The sequence below is a fragment of the Ciona robusta genome, chromosome 6, assembly GCF_009617815.1.
Source record: "Ciona robusta chromosome 6, ASM961781v2".
Classification (NCBI taxonomy): Eukaryota; Metazoa; Chordata; class Ascidiacea; order Phlebobranchia; family Cionidae; genus Ciona; species Ciona robusta.
Window position 1 is genome coordinate 4636994 of NC_143240.1, and position 20857 is coordinate 4657850.

A 20857-nucleotide genomic window follows, 5' to 3' on the forward strand; every position below is an offset into this window, starting at 1 on the left:
TAAATATATAAACTACACGCTTATAAATACATACAATATATCATCCCCAACAAAATACTACGTGATAATGTTCATTGTGATTTTTATATTACGTTTATGACGTCACAAGCATCTGGTAGATAGCTTTGTTTGTTCATAAAGATCAATTCATTGAATAATCATCGATTTTAACAAGTGTAAATGACGTAACAATCACCGAACGCTGTTACGCCAAAATCTCGATTTAACCGACTTATTGTAACTTATGTTCTGTTACTTTTGCTACCAAACGTTGGTAACCACGTTTGTTCACATCAGATGGGCCGTTTATAAGATTATTAAATGTGTAGTAGGACGGGAGAAGATGGGACACCTTTTCGTTTTATTTTCTCGTCCCATTTATTATAAACAAAGAATTTTTAAAGAAATATAAAACCGTTATCTCACAACTCCCAGGATATTTGGAAATTATGTGCTAAAGGTGTCCCGTCTTCCCCCACCCTACTATAACTTATTTTATCGTGGATGTAATGTAACTTACTTTATCCTCGCGTGGCCGGAAAACGACAGTCGTTATCACACGGGTTTAGCACCTCGTGCCAGGTTACGAGTTACTATGTATGTTACTTTGTGGGTGATTGTTTTTTAGGTTTTTTTTAGTGACCACTGGGTTGAAGTAATTGCTGTTAAGTGTCTTGCCTAAGAACACATGCGCCCACAATGGTAGCAGCGACGAGCCTCGAACCCATTACCTCCGTGTCACAAACATAAACACAACATACTATACATAATATTTATTAAATGATTAATACTATGAGTGACGTTAAATGATACAGATTATTGCATAATAATTAAGAAAGTTGATTATTACGTCATTAAACCAACGACCACCCGCCGTCTATGACGTGTTCGCCTCCAGTGACGTATGATGACTGCGCAAAAATAAGTGGTTATTATGTCATAATGGGAATCCTTTGATTAAAAAGCTAAATACTGTATAGTCGTTTTGTTGGGGGTGCAGAAGTGACATGTAACACCAACTTTTAAATGGTTTGACATTATGTTAGCAACTCAGTTTTAAACTTGAAATAGATTTTACCCTGCTGTTAGGTGTCTATACAAACCAGAGCTAAAGAAATGACTAAAAGTCAAATATCCAGTCTTATATAACACACATAACATCGTAACTCGCAAAAGTAAAAACAACGACTCTACTACCATCACCCTTACATAAACCCCACCCCCAACACCCCACCCTATATAACCTACACCCCATACCTCATCACTTGCAAGATACACGGCGAGTTGAGCGACTTCATCAGCGCGTCCGAACCTTCCAGCTGGCATTCGAGATTCAAACATAGAACGAGCCTGTGGATGTATCGGTTAATATGGATTATATTTGATCACGTTTTCCTTGTATGGCGTGTTAAGATAGTCGTTTTAAAGCGGATATACTGTTCTATACAACTCGTGTTTGCTTACGAGTTACCATGTATCTAACTTTGTGGGTGATTGTTTTTATGTATTGCTTACAGTTTAGACAAGCCATTGGTAACCGACTAACCGTTGGGCAATTGTTGTTAAGTTTCTTGCCCAATGACACATACGCCTACAGTAGTAGCAGCGATGGGCATTGAACCCGGTATCGTTTGGTTTTGATACAACTTGTCACATCGCCGAACTTATACAAACAACTGTTTAAACAAAAAGCTCTTAATTCAAGTTGACCTATAATACCTTTACACTCAAAACATAGAAACATTATACACATAATACCTTAACTGGGTCTTGCTTTGGATTATTGTTGATTCTATCATTAAGCGAAGGTGTGTCTATGGTACCAGGTTGTATGCAGTTACATCGGATACCTTGGCTTGCAAAGTCCGTCGCTACTGACTTTGTAAGGCCCACTATGGCAGCTTTGGTGGTTTGGTATACACATCGTAAGGGGACACCTGCGGAGGTTATAAGTTATGTATAATAGTAATGCGATGGATTTTCTTTAAACGGATAAATAATTAGGTCTAAAACCCAGGCCCTCGAGGGAAACCTTACCCATAAACAGAATATGTTTTCAGTTTAGTTTAGTTTTTGTTGCTAAGTTAGTTAGTTTTAATTGGTTGGTCAAAATGTTTGTTGTAAAAATAGTTTTGTTAATCATTTGGCACATTGCTGTTAAGTGTATTGTGTAGTGTCAGTATAATGCAGACTATGCATAATGTGTGGATATGTCGTTATTACTTATTAACTAGTTGTGTGATAATGGCCAACTTGGCATTAGTGATACATCCATGGTAGTATAGCGTGGCACGTTGTAAGATCTCACTCATATAGAATAAAACCAATTATCACAATATCTGTAACTTTTATATTTATTTATATTTATTTGTTGTGAGCTTAAATATTCACCAGTATTGCGCAACTTTAATTATCCCCACATGTGTCCGCGCCTACACCATACATAACATTAGTTAACAATATATTCCTGGGGTTTATACCACACACAAGTTACATACCATTCAAAGTCAAACCCCCTGTATATACCCATTGAAACAAACCCATTATAAAAGGTGTTTACCACAAACCATATAGACCAAGTTACATACCTTGGCCACTATACATACATGGCTTGCTGTGGAACCTCACCCGTACATAATAAAATTCACCCTCCTTACCCAATAATGACCCCGGGGGGAAGGGGGGGATTTTATTATGTTCAAGTGAGGTTCTACAGTAGGCCATGTATGTATAGTGGTCAAGACCGGGTTAAGGACGAACTATTTTGCGCAATTCCGCTACCCACCTATCTTGCTAGAAGCCACGGACGACATATTAATAATATTCCCGCACTTCGCGTCAATCATCTTTGGTAAGAAAGCCTTGGTCATAAAGAACATGCTCTTAACGTTAACGGACATCGATAAATCCCATGACGCCTCATCACAGTCAAGTATTGTGCCATGGTGTACCATTCTGCAGATATAGGCGTAAAATGGGGGGTCTCTGGGGTGGCATGTCACCCAATTTTCTATATTTATAATAAGTTTTACAAACAGGCAATGTGTTAGAATAGGTGTCTGTGTTAATTCCCTTAATATAGGCGTAAAACGGGGGGTGTCTGGGGTAACATGTCACCCTAGATTTTGAATCAGGGGTGACAGTACATGTTTTAGCACCAAAGTATTAAGCTTAAAAATCTTTTACCCTGCTGTTAGGTGTCTATACAAACAAGCAGAGCCAAAGTATATTGCATTCACCACATTAATCAATGAGGTTCCCTATGTTTGACAACAATGAGTGTAACTGCATTTTAACAATGTCACCCCAGATTTTACCCTGCTGTTAGGTGTCTATACAAACAAGCAGAGCCAAAGTATATTGCATTCACCACATTATTCAATGAAGTTCCCTATGTTTGACAACTATGAGTGTAACTGCATTTTAACAATGTCACCCCAGATTTTACCCTGCTGTTAGGTGTCTATACAAACAAGCAGAGCAAAAGTATATTGCATTCATCACATTAATCAATATCTGTTTACCCATACACTGCAATAGCTTCAGCAACTCGGCAGCGAGCATAAGGCACCCATAATACTCACCCAGCCACATTGAACAAAACATCCACTTTGGGTATAGTAACAGCATAAGCCAAAATATCATCATTTTTCGTGACGTCCAATTTCGCAACGAAAATACTCCCAGGTTTTTCGATTTCTTTCAATTTCTCGAGGTTTATATCACTTGCGTAAACGATAGCACCCTGGGCGGCAAACGCTTCCACGGAAGCTCTTCCAATGCCCTGTGCCGCTGCAGTCACCACAATAACTTTGCCTGCCAATCGACCCATCTTCTTCGTCTAATAAATGCCCCAAATATTACAACTGTTTACTGGTGCTAGTGAAGAATCCACCCCCCCCCCACCTTATTTGCTAACCATTAACCACTAACCCCCAGGTTAGGTGTTGATGGTTAGGGGGTTAGTGGTTAGAAAAAAAGGGGGGAGACTCTTCACTAGCACCCTGTTTACTTTGAATAAGTGCGACTTATTTATCTACGGGTGGCGGAGCAACGACCGTCGTTATAACAGACGTGTTCCAGTGCCTTCAGCTGTTTACCAAGAAAGTTTTTGTTTACTTTGGTTTTATGTCAAAAGTTTACCCGCTAGACGTCGCTCACGAGCTATTAAAAGTTTGCGGCGTCAGCATTATTTTATTGCCGCTAGACGTCAGTAAAGATCGGGTTGTTTTGTGTTCCACTTATCAAATGATAGACGCGAAATATATAAACGAGTTTAACTTATTTTTGCTCCCGTGGCGGGCAACAACAGTCGTTATAACACGGGTGTTCTGTTTCATACACCTCGTGCCCGCTTACAAGTTACCACGTGTGTAACTTATTTATCCTCGCATGGCGGGGCAACGACAGTCGTTATAACACGGGTGTTCTGTTTCATACACCTCGTGCCCGCTTACAAGTTACCACGTATGTAACTTGTTTATCCTTGCATGGCGGGGCAACGACAGTCGTTATAACACAGGTGTTCTGTTTTCTACACCTCGTGCCCGCTTACGAGTTACCACGTGTGTAACTTATTTATCCTTGCATGGCGGGGCAACGACAGTCGTTATAACACGGGTGTTCTGTTTCATACACCTCGTGCCCGCTTACAAGTTACCACGTATGTAACTTCATTATCTTCGCATGGTGGGGCAACGACAGTCGTTATAACACAGGTGTTCTGTTTTCTACACCTCGTGCCCGCTTACGAGTTACCACGTGTGTAACTTATTTATCCTCGCATGGCGGGCCAACGATAGTCGTTATAACACGGGTGTTCTGTTTCATACACCTCGTGCCCGCTTACAAGTTACCACATATGTAACTTATTTATCCTCGCATGGCGGGGCAACGACAGTCGTTATAACACGGGTGTTCTGTTTCATACACCTCGTGCCCGCTTACAAGTTACCACATATGTAACTTATTTATCCTCGCATGGCGGGGCAACGACAGTCGTTATAACACGGGTGTTCTGTTCCATCGTGCCTGAGTTGTCATGTATGTAAGTTTAAGTGAATATTTTTTGTATATGATAATTTGGACAACCAATTAGTGACCACTGGGTTGGAGCAATTGTCGTTAAGTGTCTTCCCCAAGGACACATACGTCCACAATGGTAGCAGCATCAAGCCTCAGTCCATGTCTATACTAGACGCAGGCGCTAACAAACTGTGTCACGGCGCCGGGGAACTTATACCATTCGTGTCGTGACGCCGCACGTTTACGCTGTGTTAAATTTTAAGGAAACATGCGCACTGTATTTGGGTGTTGGCATCATTTATAATATACAGACGAACCGGTTATGGCCGTGTTATATTTTTCCGTTCTAAGAATATATTGGTAGACTAGACATTAGACGTAACAGACAACCCTTAATGACCGAACAATCATGTTTGTCATGTAATAATTAACCGCATTTAGCATTGTTTTGCAATACGAGATATTTATGACGTTTGCATGACAAAGTGGTTAGAGCGATGGCTTAAATTGTCGGTATTACGGAAAAAACAATCACCCACAAAGTTAAGTGGGTATTAATCCGTAAGCGGGCACGAGGTGTATTAACACCCGTTTTATAACGACTGTCGTTGCCCCGCCATGCGAGGATAAATAAGTTACATACGTAGTAACTGGTAAGCGGGCTTGAGGTGTATGGAACAGAACATCCGTGTTATAACGACTGTCGTTGCCCCGTTATGCGAGGATAAATAAGTTACATACGTAGTAACTTGTAAGCGGGTACGAGGTGTATGAAACAGAACACCTGTGTTATAACAACTGTCGTTGCCCCGCCATGCGAGGATAAATAAGTTACATACGTGGTAACTTGTAAGCGGGTACGAGGTGTATGAAACAGAACACCTGTGTTATAACAACTGTCGTTGGCCCGTCATGCGTGGATAAATAAGTTACATACGTGGTAACTTGTAAGCGGGTACGAGGTGTATGAAACAGAACACCTGTGTTATAACAACTGTCGTTGGCCCGTCATGCGAGGATAAATAAGTTACATACGTGGTAACTTGTAAGCGGGTACGAGGTGTATGAAACAGAACACCTGTGTTATAACAACTGTCGTTGGCCCGTCATGCGAGGATAAATAAGTTACATACGTGGTAACTTGTAAGCGGGTACGAGGTGTATGAAACAGAACACCTGTGTTATAACAACTGTCGTTGGCCCGTCATGCGAGGGTAAATAAGTTACATACGTGGTAACTTGTAAGCGGGTACGAGGTGTATGAAACAGAACACCTGTGTTATAACAACTGTCGTTGGCCCGTCATGCGAGGATAAATAAGTTACATACGTGGTAACTTGTAAGCGGGTACGAGGTGTATGAAACAGAACACCTGTGTTATAACAACTGTCGTTGGCCCGTCATGCGAGGATAAATAAGTTACATACGTGGTAACTTGTAAGCGGGTACGAGGTGTATGAAACAGAACACCTGTGTTATAACAACTGTCGTTGGCCCGTCATGCGAGGATAAATAAGTTACATACGTGGTAACTTGTAAGCGGGTACGAGGTGTATGAAACAGAACACCTGTGTTATAACAACTGTCGTTGGCCCGTCATGCGAGGATAAATAAGTTACATACGTGGTAACTTGTAAGCGGGTACGAGGTGTATGAAACAGAACACCTGTGTTATAACAACTGTCGTTGGCCCGTCATGCGAGGATAAATAAGTTACATACGTGGTAACTTGTAAGCGGGTACGAGGTGTATGAAACAGAACACCCGTGTTATAACAACTGTCGTTGGCCCGTCATGCGAGGATAAATAAGTTACATACGTGGTAACTTGTAAGCGGGTACGAGGTGTATGAAACAGAACACCCGTGTTATAACAACTGTCGTTGGCCCGTCATGCAAGGATAAATAAGTACATACGTGGTAACTTGTAAGCGGGCACGAGGTGTATGAAACAGAACACCCGTGTTATAACAACTGTCGTTGGCCCGTCATACGAGGATAAATAAGTTACATACGTGGTAACTTGTAAGCGGGCACGAGGTGTATGAAACAGAACACCCGTGTTATAACAACTGTCGTTGGCCCGTCATGCGAGGATAAATAAGTCGCATTTATTCATTCAAGTTTCATCGTGTTTAGATATTTGCATGTATTTTCCCAGCCGGATGTTTTGAACAACGCCGATTGTTTTTTCACAATCCTTGTCATGATTTATAATCACGCGTAACAATCGTGAAATGTTACGTCATGAAGCGCGATTGTGAAAGAACAAACAGGTAGAAAGTAGGGCACGAAATTTTAGTGAAACGTGAAAATTGTTGGTAAACCAGCAGACATTTGAATGCGCACCCATGCCCGCTGCCGAGGTGTCTGCTACATATGTTCCCCTGCTGTCTAGGGAAGCAACAATCCGCTTACTCGGTCCAAATTCTCCTAAAATCGTGACTGCATCCCGGGTGTCGGGGAAATGGGCTAACTGCGGCAATATTCCAATTTCGATGTTTCGTTACGCTGCAACGAGTTCAGCTTACTCGGTCTAAGTTCTGCCAAAATGTTTAAACAGATATTTCGACAAAAATTGCATCATGTATTCAAATGGGACGTTACGTATTTTGTAAAACTTGGTCCAGACTATTATTTTCGAGAACCTTTTTAGCTTGTTTTAAGGACTGTCGTTTTGCTGTTGATTCCCTTCTTTTCGTTGTTTAATTGTTCCGATCTTCGCTATCGTTTTCGAAGAGATAAATAACATTATGTAATGTAACTTCATGAGCGTTAGATCAGGGTAAGGTTCATGGGATTCATGGCAGTTATTATACGTCTTAATATAAACTCACACCACCACCCCTCTATATAAAGTTATGTGTTGGTAATGTTGTTGCACAACTTGTACGTTGTATAGTAGGGTGGGGAAGATGGGACACCTTTGGCACATAATTTCCAAATATCCTAATCGTGTTTTAACAACGGTCTATGGGAGTCGTGAGGATACGGTTTCATAATTCTTTAAATTTTCTTCGTTTACTACCAAACGGGACGTGTAAATAGAATGAAAAGTTGTCCCATCTTCCCCCACCCCACTATACAAAATGCACTTGTGGTATGAAACAGATATTATGACGTAACACTTGCAACAACCATTGCAAAACAATCACAAAGCAATTTGGGTTGTGACGTCACAACGCTGTTGGTATTTTTGCTTAATGTGATGTAATAATAAACGGGCAATGAAATTTCCGTGTTATTTCGCGACCGCTATAGTTTCATCACGTGACATACTTGTTGACTTTGCAAAAATTTTGACTTTGTTTGGAAGTTTCGGTTCAATCGCGTGTCGCGATTGTTTAACTATGATGTCATACTGTATATAGTAACAATACATACCGTCCCGTGCTGAAATAACAGCGACATCTATTATAAGGTTTAACTCCTTTTGCACACGGCACCAACGAAACTTCCAAACTTACTTTCGATGACGTCATATAGAGAAATATTTTGCTTTTCGTTAAAACGAGTTTCGGTTACTACCGTTCATGCGTCTTGCTGCTATATAATATAATGATAATATATTTATATTAACTTTTATTTTCCTCTTCGTTTACGTTAGCAAAGAATAACAAATTTTTAAACTGAAAAAAACAGGATATAGCGGCAAAACGACAGTCATTAAAACACGCTTCAGTTTAAGCATTTTTGCATTTAAATATTACGTCATACTTGTTGTAGCGTGTTTTAATTCAAAACTGAACATCAATTTTTTAATGACCACGCGGGAAATAAACAATTAAATCGTCGCCGCTTTTCCTTCGAAAACATTTCACGTTTTCCCTGGGATTATGATGTCACAAACCGATATTATGCAACCGAAAATCCCCATTGTCACGCAATAATTCGATTTGGATTGACAATGTTTGGAAATATTTTGTGACGAATTATTGCCGTTTATTTTGAATGCACTGTCAGTTCTGTGGGGTAAGACGGATACCATTAGCATATAATATCCCATATTTCCTGATCGTGTTTTTAACAATTAACACGCTCTTTTAGAGCTGTTAGGACACTGTTATATATTTATGTTAATATTATTTGTTTATTACTAAATCGGACGCGAAAAGAGAAATGAGTTGAATTAGGTGAAAAAATGTTAATTCTTGTAAACAGTTTTTAAATATTACGTCATAACACGTATTGTGTTTTGTCTGCACGCAACAATTGTTGTGGCGTCATAATAAGCATTTATTGCAATCCATGCACAACAATTGAATCTGTTGATTAACAATGTGACAGTGATTTTGAATTTAAATTGGCGGGAACACAACACGTGTAGGATTAACGTTTAAACGTCAACGTTTAAACGTCATGATATTTACATAAATAACGATCCAGTAACACGGTATAGATCAATTATTGAGAGTTGCGTGAGTTCGTAGGTGATTTTCCCGTTTTAATAATTGATAAATTTGTCTGTGAGATTTTAGACGAACGGTAGTTCATTTTGACAATCAATATCTGTCTTTCTTACTTAAGAAAAGGGTTATCGGTTCATACACATGGTTCCTGTTAGACCAATGAGAAACGGCATGCATTGTTACATCATACACGCGCTTATGTCGTGTAACAGGAACCAGACAGATATAAATTGGAAACCAGAACCTCGGATCGGCAGTCTAAAAGTTTCGAGGCTCGAGACGCAGACAGAAAAGTTTAGGAAAAAACTTGAATTCGCAGTAAAATTTATTTTACTCTTAATAGTTAAAAAATTTAACCAGAAATATTTAAATTTTTGGATTATTTTTTGAAAACTTAAACTTAAAATATAACTTTTGGTTCATTATGTTAACAGAAAAAAATTCAACAGTTTTTTAAAAATAAAGCTCAACAAATTAATTAAATTAAAATGAAAGTCGCCGTCGTCTTCATGTGCATTGCATTGATTGCCGCCACACAAACAGGTAAGAGACTTCGTGCATTCTAAATAAGATTTTATATTAACCATGTATTTCCACAGCCGTTGTAACTCGAACACGAAGATCCAACTTTAGATGGACTGCTCTTAAATGGAAGCGGTTTCAATATTTGCTCCTAAACCCACAGGTAACTGAATATAACTTTGGGTTTAACAACCACATTTTTTAACTGGGGTAAGATGGGACACCTTTAGCACATAATATTCAAATATCCTGTTCGTGTTTTAGACAATTAACAACGGTCAATGGGAGTCGTGAGGATACGGTTTTATAACTTTTTGAATGTTCTTTGTTTACTACGAAATCGGAATATATTAAAAAAAACGTAATTTTTTGTGCATGTCACAGAGTAATATGTCACCTCCCAATGGAACGTTTCATAGGTTATAGAAATCCCTCCTAAAAGCAATCACTCACAAATTTGCGTACGTGGTAGCTTGTAAGCGAATGCAATGTGTGTATGAAACAAAACACCTGTGTTATAACTATAAAATGCGATTAGACATGCCAGACTTATATACATTTAATTTCCACAGAAAAACTGCCAATCACCATGCCATATGACGTCACCCACCACATACGCAATCCCGTCTTGCCTCAATGCCCCTTTCCCACGTAAGTTATAACGCTGGCCTGGATTCGAACCCAGGATCCCTGGTTTTCTAATCCTGGCCTGGATTCGAACTCAGGATCCCTGGTTTTCTAATCCTGGCCTGGATTCGAACCCATTACATCCCTTGCTCCCAAATCTTTACCTAATAATTTATTTTTACAGCTTTTTGCGACTTCTGCCGAAAGGTTTACGGTTGCAACAATGTTCCACCGATGTCCTGAGTCTCCTTCATCGGGGTTCGAACCCAGCAACTTTTATTTCCACTGAAATTTTGTTACTAAATGTACAACGTACCGGATTAATAAACAAACGTTCTCATACAACTTCATTCATAAATTCAATTCTAAGAATAGAATTTAGTCAGAAACGCTACTATGACGTCACACACACTACGCTAATACTTCCGTCACAATGGGGATTGTCACGTCACGAATACAAGACGAGGTTTCGCGACTTTAACATCCGGAAATTTTGCTACATGATGTTTGTTTATAATGTCATTGTTTTGTATTGTTTGTGGTCCTATTTGTCTTATTATGACATCATCGACTTGGTTATGACGTGATTATTTATCTTAATGTTTATATATTGGGTGTCTTAAGTCTTTACGTTCATATGGTTAGTTATTGTTCAACACGTTTGAATGGATACGATGTCCGCTTCACGTTAAATCGTGGATTTAAAATGCATTGATTTGTAACGTTGTAGTTATTGAGGTAATTAGGCAACTCTGGCCTAAATCCTAGGCCTCATAAAATTAAGTTTCCTAAACAATTCCCACGGCCTGTGACGTCACACACCCTTATCTGAACTTGTCCCTTATATGGAGTTGGGAGAAATGGACTTTTCGCTTTTTGTAATTGTGGATGTTTACAATATATTAAGTTTACAAAGACACCCACACACTCACATGTCATGTTGATATATTGCAGATGTTTCACCAAAAACTGTTGGCATCATCAGTGCTTGTAAAAGACTGAGTAGACTTGGTGAAACATCTGCTATAGTATAATGAGTCTATACTCGATAATTAGTAACCTTGATATTCATAATTAACTATTCGTCTATAACACGATCTATTGGATTTTAAAATCATGTCATTGTTTATTGACATCCTGTGACGTTATAAACGTTTTGCGGGAAATTCCCTTCAAAAACGCGATCTCGGAAATTAAAATTTGACGTCGTAGTAGCGACGTTCTGTCCCGATTCGGAAGTCCTTTTACACCCGATACGCGGTTTTAGCAGACAAGTGTTTCATTTAAACCTGTTTTAATTAACTACAACTCAATATAAGTTTATTTTATGATGGGTTTGGTAGCCACGATTTTGATTCACGCTTATTAGCGTATTTTTTACGCATAGTGCGTTTTAACGACTGTTGTTTTGTTATTAATTCCCTTCTCTTCGTTGTTTTATTATTTCGATCTTCGCTATCGTATTTGAAGAGATAAATTGTTATACTATTATTGTTAGATGATTCTAGAACCGTCCAGTGAATGCTCTCTATGACGTATCAATCTCACTTAACAGCATTGTGACGTTGGTGTTTCACCATAATGGGTCAATAGGTCAAGTGGTTAGGGGGTTAGAGGTTCAAGTATCACTTCTGCTGGTCGTTTACTTTATTGACGGAAGTTTTAACAATAAAGGTTTAATTTTAACAAATTTAACAATTATTTAATATGTAATTCCCGGTCTTACAGGGATTTTTCTCGGAAAATTTTTGTCTAGTAATATTTTTATTTCAAAAAGTTCTAATTTTTAACATAACGTTTATTTTTTTGCGTTTCTTTCCCCACTAATAGTTGGCGGGGAGTATTTCTAAGCGAGTTTGGGAAAACGTCCGGTAATTTTTGCCGTTTCTTTACATCGTCGTGTTCAAGTTTGGGCGGGATTTCCCCACAAAGTTCCGCAAGAATAACAACCGCTGGTTTCCATGTACAACTTGTTAATTTTAACCAGTTGTTTTATTTCGGGACTTTTGCCGGGTGTTTACTCTTTCTGCGTTCTTGCAACGTGCTGCGTGCAAAGGTTTGTCACGTCACAATCAAATTACGTCATGAACGTCAAACAATCAATTGTCCAGACACAGTGGATGTTGTTACGCACATGGAAATTAAAAATACATCCCGTTATAAAATATCCGTTATAATTAGTTTTGATTAATTTCAACGTCCTATATTTCACAATAAAAGTGATTATGACGTAATAACTTTGACATTAATGTTCCATATGCACGAATGCATGCGGATGACGTATATGGGTGCCAATTGTAAAGGGTCATGGATATCATTGTTTCTCAAGGGTCATGACCTTCTACTATATGCGTGCTCTAGCGACACTTTTACTCAAGTAGTTACCCGAGTTTCAACGACTGTCGTTTTGAATGAATAATTGATTGAATGTAACTTACTTTATCCTCGCGTGGCCGGAAAACGACAGTCGTTATCACACGGGTTTAACACCTCGTGCCAGCTTACGAGTTACCATGTATGTTACTTTGTAGGCGATTTTTTTTCATCATAAATTCAATTCAATATAAGTAACTTATATAGTGTACCCATGGGCTTGGCAGTTTGTCTTTTTGAATCAGTTTACTGCTGTTGTTTTCTTGTGTTTTCGCTTTTTTGCAGCATGATAAAATTATTAAAATACGATTCCATGTAAATAAGACACTGACTCTGCCAATCAAGCGAAATATATCTTTAATACAACAATTGGTTGGACTTGATTTTTGTCTGTTGCCTTTTCGTAGCATTAGATTGTAAAATAATTTTGCATTTTTTTCCTAGTATACAAACAACGTAGGAACTGAATGTTTTAACAAGCATAGGCAGCCGTAGGGATTTGGGGGATTTTAAAATCCTTGCACGGCAGAATGGACCTGTGTTGTAGTAGTAACCCCCTTATTGCAGCATAAACGCGAAATATTTAACTTTCCTGTTTTGCAGGGGCAAGACGGAACGACATCGCGCGTGGGTGGATATGTTATGTTGCGCGTGAGTGGTTATGTTGGGGTAAGATGGTTCCCGGTCGCACCTTAATCCCATATTCCCCAATCGTGTGTTTAACAATAATCAAGGCTGTTTTAGAACATATGGTATGTATGGGGGTCGACCAACACTTCTGCTTTTTTGGGCAAATCGCGCGGTCTCGCTCGAACTACAAGTTTTGTCTGTGACGTAACAGCGGCGATGTTGAGGTGTGACGTAACAGGAGTGTGGGGTATATAAGGGCATGGAACCGAGATTTAGAATCAGAACTGAGTTTGCTCGAGAACACAAACAATAGAATTCCATTGTTACAAGATTAAATTATTATTACGTCACAATGAAGTTTGTTATATTTGCAATCATCGCCACAATGGCAGTGTTTATGACATCACAAACAGGTAAGTGACGTCTTAATAAGTGTTTGTTATTTATTTTATATTATGACGTCAATAATATTACGTGTTACTCCGCAGCAAAAGCAAGTACGCGGATGAATATAGCGGTTTACAGATTTTTCTTCAATCATATTCGCGTAAGTTGATAAGTTTTATAAACTTTAAACTTTTTTAGAAAATTAAGTCATTTTTCTATTTATTAATATAGGTGTGTTTTAACGACTGTCGTTTGCTGCTAATTCATTCTCTCTTCGTTGTTTTAATTAATTTGATCTTCGCTATCGTGTTCGCAGACACAAATAAAACTTATTATAAATATTATTTGTATATTAATTACATATTCATCCGCAGCATTATTGCTTGGTACCAAGGGGACCTTGCATGGTGAACGTGCATGGGTTTTACACCAAAAGTTGCAGGAAAGCGGCGTACCCAGGTTTGGTGTTTAATTTTATTTAATCTTAACAGTAGTATATGGGCATACGCACTGTTTATATACAGGTGATGGCACATTTAATGTGATAGTCTATTACCCCATAAATTAAAGTTAACTTTTCCAGCCAAACTAAACATTTAAGCTGCCCCATAGTAAAATACAACATCACGTGTAACGTTTCAAGGGTCCCCCCTTTTAAAAATGGAAAATTATATAAAATCAATTATTTTAATTTTCTCCACTTTTTCTCTGGTTTTATTTTCTCCATTTTACCCCAAACTGTTATACTACTTTAACCCCCCCCCCACTACAGCAGCAACTTTAACACCAACCCCTCCATTCCAGCATTTTGTTCATATTGTCGATACGTACTACGGTGTTCCAGCTCCAGTGTATTTAGCGGATGAATATTTACAACAGAGGAACTATTTGCTGTTCTACGTCACAAACTTGCCACAATACACTGTAAATTGTTTAGTCATTGTTACGATTCAATCCACTTCTGACGTCACAGTACCCATTGTTGGTAAATGGTGCGATGTTTTCACTCAGACTCATGCTTCCTTAGTTACAATGAATGTACAACACGTTTCAATCGTTGTGTATTTTACAATCGTTATTATTACACTGTAAACCTTTGTTTTTATATTTCTTCATTTGTTAATGTGTTAATACACCATTACCCATAGCATTGAAAAGTATTACCTTGCGGGGGAACAACTACAGTCGTTATAACACGGGTGTTCTATTTCATACACCTCGTGCCCGCTTACGAGTTACCACATATGTAACTTATTTATCCTCACACGGCTGGGCAACGACAGTTGTTATAACATGGGTGTTCTTTTTCATACACCTCGTGCACGTTTACAAGTTACCACGTATGTAACTTTGTGGGTGATCGATTTTATGTATGGCTGGCAATTTAAACAACCCATTAGTGACCACTGGGTCCGAGCGATTGGCGTGGGTTCGAGGCTCACTGCGGTGGCCTTGACAAAGTCTTACAAAACTTAACTGAAAACCAATTTTAAAACTATTCACAAATACATCCATTTTTCAACTTCAATTTTTTCTTAGGATTTATTTTAAGATCCGTTTTAAAACAAATTATTCATAAACCACAATATTTTCCACGACCCCAACAATCCAAAACCATTGGAAGCGAAACCAGTTTCCGGTGATTGTTCTGATATAAAGGTCACAATTGCAATTCGATGCAGAAAATGGGACAATGTAAAATCCAGGTGTTTAATACCCTACGTTGTTCAGCGCAAGTCAGCGTAGATATTTCTTTGTTCGTTCTTTTAAAACGGCGTTTACACTACAGCGTAGCTCGCCTTGGTGTAAAAAAAACAAACAAAAAGATATGAATTTAATCAATTTTATTAAACATTTTCTAGATGAATTCGAAAAAGGCGGCAGTAATAATCGTTTCAATCGTAATAACCATTGGATTTGTAGCGGTTATTCTTGTATGTATACCAAACGTTCATACAGGTACGGGTTTGGGGTGTATGTGTGTTTTGTATATATATATATATATTACTATAGTAGTGTCGGGTAAGATTGACACCTTTAGCGCATAATATCTAAATATCCTGATCCTTTTTTAAACAATTAACAACGGTCTATGGGAGTCGTGAGGATACGGTTTTATATTTCTTTGAATGTTCTTGTTTTCTACCTAATGGGACAAGAAAATAGAATGAAAAAGTGTCTCATCTTCCCCCACCCTACAATAAATCTGTTTTTTATACGTTTGGTTTGTGTATAGTGTATGGCCTTGGCGCTCATTTTTGAAACGACATTTCGACGATTTTGGGTAATGTGTCAAAACTTTGATTAATTTATTGTTTAAATAAAATATGATTTTTAGTCGACGTCACCACGACACTACCAAATAACGATCGCATACCGAACGTAGCTGAAGGTGCGGGTTTGGGGTGTGTGTGTTTTGTATATGATTGTGTTCATAATACTGTGGGGTAAGATGGGATACTGTTAGCACATAATATCCTATATTTCCCAACCAAGTTTTTAACAATTAGCAACGTTCTTTTAGAGTTGTGAGGAAACGGTTATAAAGTTCTGCAAATATTCTTTGTTTACTAACAAATGGGACGATAAAAGAAAATGAAAACATGAACCATCTTACCCCATCCTACTATATATGTTTGTTATTTATACGTTTAAGTAAACTGTATGGCCTTAGCGCGAAATTTTTAAACGGCATTCAGACGATTTTGGGGTAATGTACCAACTCTGGCCAAATTTATTTTAATTTATTATTTAAGCATAAATTATAATTTGCAGGTGACGTCACGACGACACTACCAAATAAGGTAAGTGTTTCGGAATAGGGGTTTTTGTAGAAGAAACATGTTGACTGGTTTACAGTTTAGCCAAACTTTTGCATTAATCCGTTGAGTGAATGAATGAATGAATTATGTAGTGGTGGTCGTTTTTAGCAAAACTCCTAGAGTTGTTGGTCATTTTTAGGCTAAAAATAAAAAATTAAAAACACAACCTGCAGGCGACAACTATAAAGAATGAACCTGTACATCTATTGAGCTAAACAACTTTAATTGTGGAGTAGGTAGACCCGTTTTTTTAAAGTAGTTTTACTCTGAGCGTGTTTTAACGACTGTAGTTTTGCTGTGAATTCCCTTCTCTTCGCTGTTTTAATTAATTTGATCTTTGCTATCGTGATATAAAAGATAATTAAACAATTATATTTTGTTGTGTAGTTGTAAGTTTCTTCTGTTCAATTATTGGGTGCAATTCTTCAATTTAAGACCTCACCCATATAGTATCAACTATGGTACTTCCCCTGTTAACCCCTCACCATTTTTAGTGGGTATTCCCCTGTCTTGACCCCATCTTTAACCTCACTCAAATATTTCCAACAAAATTGACGAGACTTTGGTTTTCCTCGAACTATGATGTAGAAGGGAGCCATAAGATGGAGCCAGAGAGCGGTGGGGAGGAAACAATAAGTGAGTTTGGTGTTGTTAATATTATTGAGTTAACTGGGTACTGGGATCAAGGCTCGTCGCTGCCGCCATTTATTGTCTGTAGGGTGTTACAGTCACTTATTTTACCTAAATTTTTTTTTCTTTTTTATCAGTAAGTGTGCGAGTCTTTTTGCTTTTGTAAACTCCCCCGTTCTTCATAATCGTGACTGAAAAGACGGAATAAATTTCATTTATTGTGTGCGTATGCAGCATATGTGTTCTTGAACAAGACGCTTAACGACAAACCCTGTTGATGTCTCTTCACATGGAAGATGAAATGTTGATCCTTTAAGATCAAAAATTAATTTTTTAACACATTAAGTTAATCCAAGCAAAACACTTTTGCGCTAAACCGCCACGTTTCCATAAATAAGTTTTTATTTAGTCCAGTTTAAATAAAGTTTTTATTCCAGAAATGGGCGAAGCTAGCCATTGTTACGTCACTGAGGACAGTTACCTTAACCTTTCGTGTGATTGGTGGGTTATGGAGGGACTTACACCGTTATATTCGCTCAAGAAACCTCGTAAATATATGGAGTGCGTGGGGATAGGGGCTCCTGCCGAGGCAGAGGGTGGGTGGGGTTGTTCAAGCCAAAAACTTATTTATGTCTTTGTTTTACTTAAATACAGCTCATTGCGAGTTAATTTTGTTTATTTGGTTGTTTGTTTTGGCAGCTGTTCTCTTTTTATTGTTCCTACTAATGTATTTGAAGAGATAAATAAAATGTGTTTTGTAAAGACATAACCATGATTTCATCACCCAGTTACATATAAATAATATTTATCTCTTCGAATATGATAATGAAGATTATGTTATTTAAAACAGCGAAGAAAATATAAAACGTGTGAAAAAGCTGATTCATGATATTCCCAGAAACCGCTGTAATGTTGGGTCACATGGGTGGCGACAACCAATCAGAGGCTGTTATTCTATCACCTGTTCTAGAAGGGACAACAATGGGTATTATCGTTCGATTCTGGATTCTTATTAATTGTCCAGATGCTTTGGTGCAGGTGGATGTTTTATTGTTTTATCGACCGTCGTTTTACATGTTTTGTTTTAATTAGACAACTTAATATAAGTTAACTTACACTGGATAGTTGGTTCAGCAACCACGCTTTTACACTTTTACTTAAATAGTTTTTACTCTAGTGTGTTTAACGACTGTCGTTTTGATCTTTATCCCCATCGTATTTGAAAAATAAAGTTGATATATCTTAAATATAACTATGATGTCACACAGGTGTTTGTGATGTCATGGTCATCAAAGGGAGATTTCCGTATAAATAGTAGTTGTGACATCATAATCAACCAAACAATGGAATGGATCGAAATCGTTCAACTTGTTCAAGTTTCAACATTGTTTGATCGACACAGGGTGTGTGATGTCATAATATATAATATTGGATGCCTCTAGTGGACCATAGATTCTGGGTTCAAGGCTGGTTGCTGCTACCATTATGGGCGTATGTGTCCTTGGGTAAGACACTTAACAGCAATTGCTCCAACCCAGTGGTCACTAATGGGCTGTCCAAGTTATCAACCATACAGAAAAATAATCACCCACAAAGTTACATACATGGTATCTTGTAGGGGTAAATAAATTGCATTTATTCGTTTAATAATTGTTTGTCATTTGGTGTAGTTTGCATCAACATTAACTTTTTTACCAAGTAATGTTTTCATTGTTGAGTGTATAAAGTAATTATGATGTAATAACTAATCAATGGAATAACCATGATGACATCACAACAGGTTGGGATAATAGGCATTGTGACATCTTCACACAACTGTAGTCACCCATGCATGACATCGTCACGACAACAAGTAGACGAAGGGGTTGCGTTAAATAAAATACATGCAGAGTTAATTTACCCACAATGCAATGCTGGTAAGCATAGATATCTAATATTTATTGTGGATTTTCCAATTATTCCGGAATATTCTGTACATAGCTATAACTTTGGACTTGGATTTTTTCCAGCTACTTTGGTTTAAAAGAGATTATTTTCCCGTTCTCCTTAGCATGCAACATACCATAATATTAATATAAAGCTATCAGGAATGCAGTCTCGGCGTTTAAATAGAACATAGCTTTTCCTTTAAGCAAAACCTTTCGATTCCCTGGAAACCACCAGCGTTCTAATTGTGGTTTTGTTGCTTTCCTGTTTATGAAGGTAAACCAGAGGTGGTAAAATCTCTTTGTTTAAAACCATTGACAACCCATTAGTAACCACTGGGCTGGAGCAATTGCCATTAAGTGTCTTGCCCAAGTACACATACACCCACAATGGTATAAAAGCATCAAGCTTCGTACCCATTACCAATTCATTACTTTTATAGACACCATATATAACTTTCATAAACATCTTATATTTTATTGAAGGACGTCAAAAATCGAACTTAAGTTGTTCCTTCCACACGAGGTCAGCAAACACCTCACAATCGACAACATGTGATTGGTCGCTGCATAATGATGACATGGTGGGTATTGTGATGTAATACAAAATATATTTTTGTATCTGTCTTTTTACGACTCATTTTGCTAATTTTTTTCTCTTTATTGTTTCATCAACTACAACTCACTCAGTTTATTGTATGTTGGGTTTAGCAGCCACGCTTTTATTTGACATTTTTCACTCAAGTAGTTTTACCCCAAGCGTGTTTTAACGACTGTCGTTTTGCTGCTAATTTCCTTCTCTTCGTTGTTTTAATTAATTTAATTTTTTGTTATCGTACCCAAAGCAACAAGCTCCAAAAACTGGTGAGGGTTATGCGGTACTCATGGCTTGCCTCACTGCAGGACCTCACCCTTAGAGAACAGAATTGTATTGGAAGACATTATAAAGTTATGTCCACCACAGATTGAGCATATGGACGATATATCCGATTACCATGATATCCCTCCATCCGACCACGGGCATGTGTTATACTTTGATGCAGCAAGGGTTGAACAAAAGTTTGAGGTTTCCACCCCATGGTTGTTACCACCCAACTCGTGCTCTTGTCTCATCCATTTTAAATACCTGTTCACAGATGAAATGGTTCGTATGTGGAAAATAACTTATTTATCCTCAATAACAGTTGTTATAACACAGGTTTTCTGTTTTATATAATATAGAAGACTGGGGCAAAATGGAACACCTTTTTGTTCTATTTTCTCCTTATTATAGTTATTGGCAACCGTATCCTCACGACTCCCATAGACCGTTGTTAATTGTTTAAAACACGATCAGGATATTTGGATATTATGCGCTAAATGTGTCCCGTCTCCCCCCACCCTACTATATATAAGATTAAATTTATTATGGCTAGCAATGAAATGCCAGTAGTGGTAAAATATGTGGGATTATATTTTGAACATGGCTGTAAAAGCATACACACATAAATGCAAGAAGATCTGTTTTT

The 20857-nt window shown here is 37.9% G+C and overlaps 2 protein-coding genes and 2 long non-coding RNA genes across 8 annotated transcripts in view; 3 read left to right on the forward strand and 1 right to left on the reverse strand.

Moving 5' to 3' along the window:
• The window catches only part of LOC149735184 (uncharacterized), a 32514-nt gene that overhangs the window by 10405 nt on the left and 1252 nt on the right, over positions 1-20857 (forward strand). For 2 of the 4 annotated variants that reach the window (XR_016385136.1, XM_089879393.1), the window contains exons 3-13: positions 13559-13606; positions 15835-15931; positions 16311-16364; positions 16748-16776; positions 17289-17430; positions 17862-18020; positions 18323-18462; positions 18693-18827; positions 19205-19340; positions 19836-19933; positions 20314-20493. Coding sequence is in view for 3 of the 4 variants with exons in the window: in XM_089879393.1 (XP_089735519.1) it covers positions 13559-13606; positions 15835-15931; positions 16311-16364; positions 16748-16776; positions 17289-17430; positions 17862-18020; positions 18323-18462; positions 18693-18827; positions 19205-19340; positions 19836-19933; positions 20314-20493 (1218 nt within the window). In the remaining variant the exon portion in view is untranslated. The remainder of the gene's footprint in view (positions 1-13558; positions 13607-15834; positions 15932-16310; positions 16365-16747; positions 16777-17288; positions 17431-17861; positions 18021-18322; positions 18463-18692; positions 18828-19204; positions 19341-19835; positions 19934-20313; positions 20494-20857) is intronic. The other 2 variants (XM_089879395.1, XM_089879394.1) reach the window with 2 other exon arrangements.
• LOC149735186 (dehydrogenase/reductase SDR family member 6-like) lies at positions 759-3983 on the reverse strand. Of its 2 annotated transcripts, XM_089879420.1 has the most exons (5): positions 3585-3979; positions 2786-2955; positions 1759-1937; positions 1258-1350; positions 759-911 (listed from the first exon to the last, which is right to left on the reverse strand). In XM_089879420.1, the coding sequence occupies exons 1-5, from the start codon at positions 3830-3832 to the stop codon at positions 855-857; spliced, it is 747 nt and encodes a 248-aa protein (XP_089735546.1). In that variant the 5' UTR covers positions 3833-3979; the 3' UTR covers positions 759-854. The 2 variants fall into 2 exon arrangements, with proteins under 2 accessions (XP_089735546.1, XP_089735547.1); XM_089879421.1 differs by lacking the exons at positions 759-911; positions 1258-1350 and adding an exon at positions 1567-1676 and having other exon boundaries at positions 3585-3983.
• Positions 9734-10927, forward strand: LOC149735187 (uncharacterized). Its single transcript, XR_016385141.1, has 4 exons — positions 9734-9976; positions 10033-10118; positions 10528-10606; positions 10767-10927. It is a non-coding gene; the product is annotated as an uncharacterized LOC149735187 (long non-coding RNA).
• LOC149735188 (uncharacterized) lies at positions 13635-15122 on the forward strand. Its single transcript, XR_016385142.1, has 4 exons — positions 13635-13998; positions 14074-14132; positions 14347-14431; positions 14777-15122. It is a non-coding gene; the product is annotated as an uncharacterized LOC149735188 (long non-coding RNA).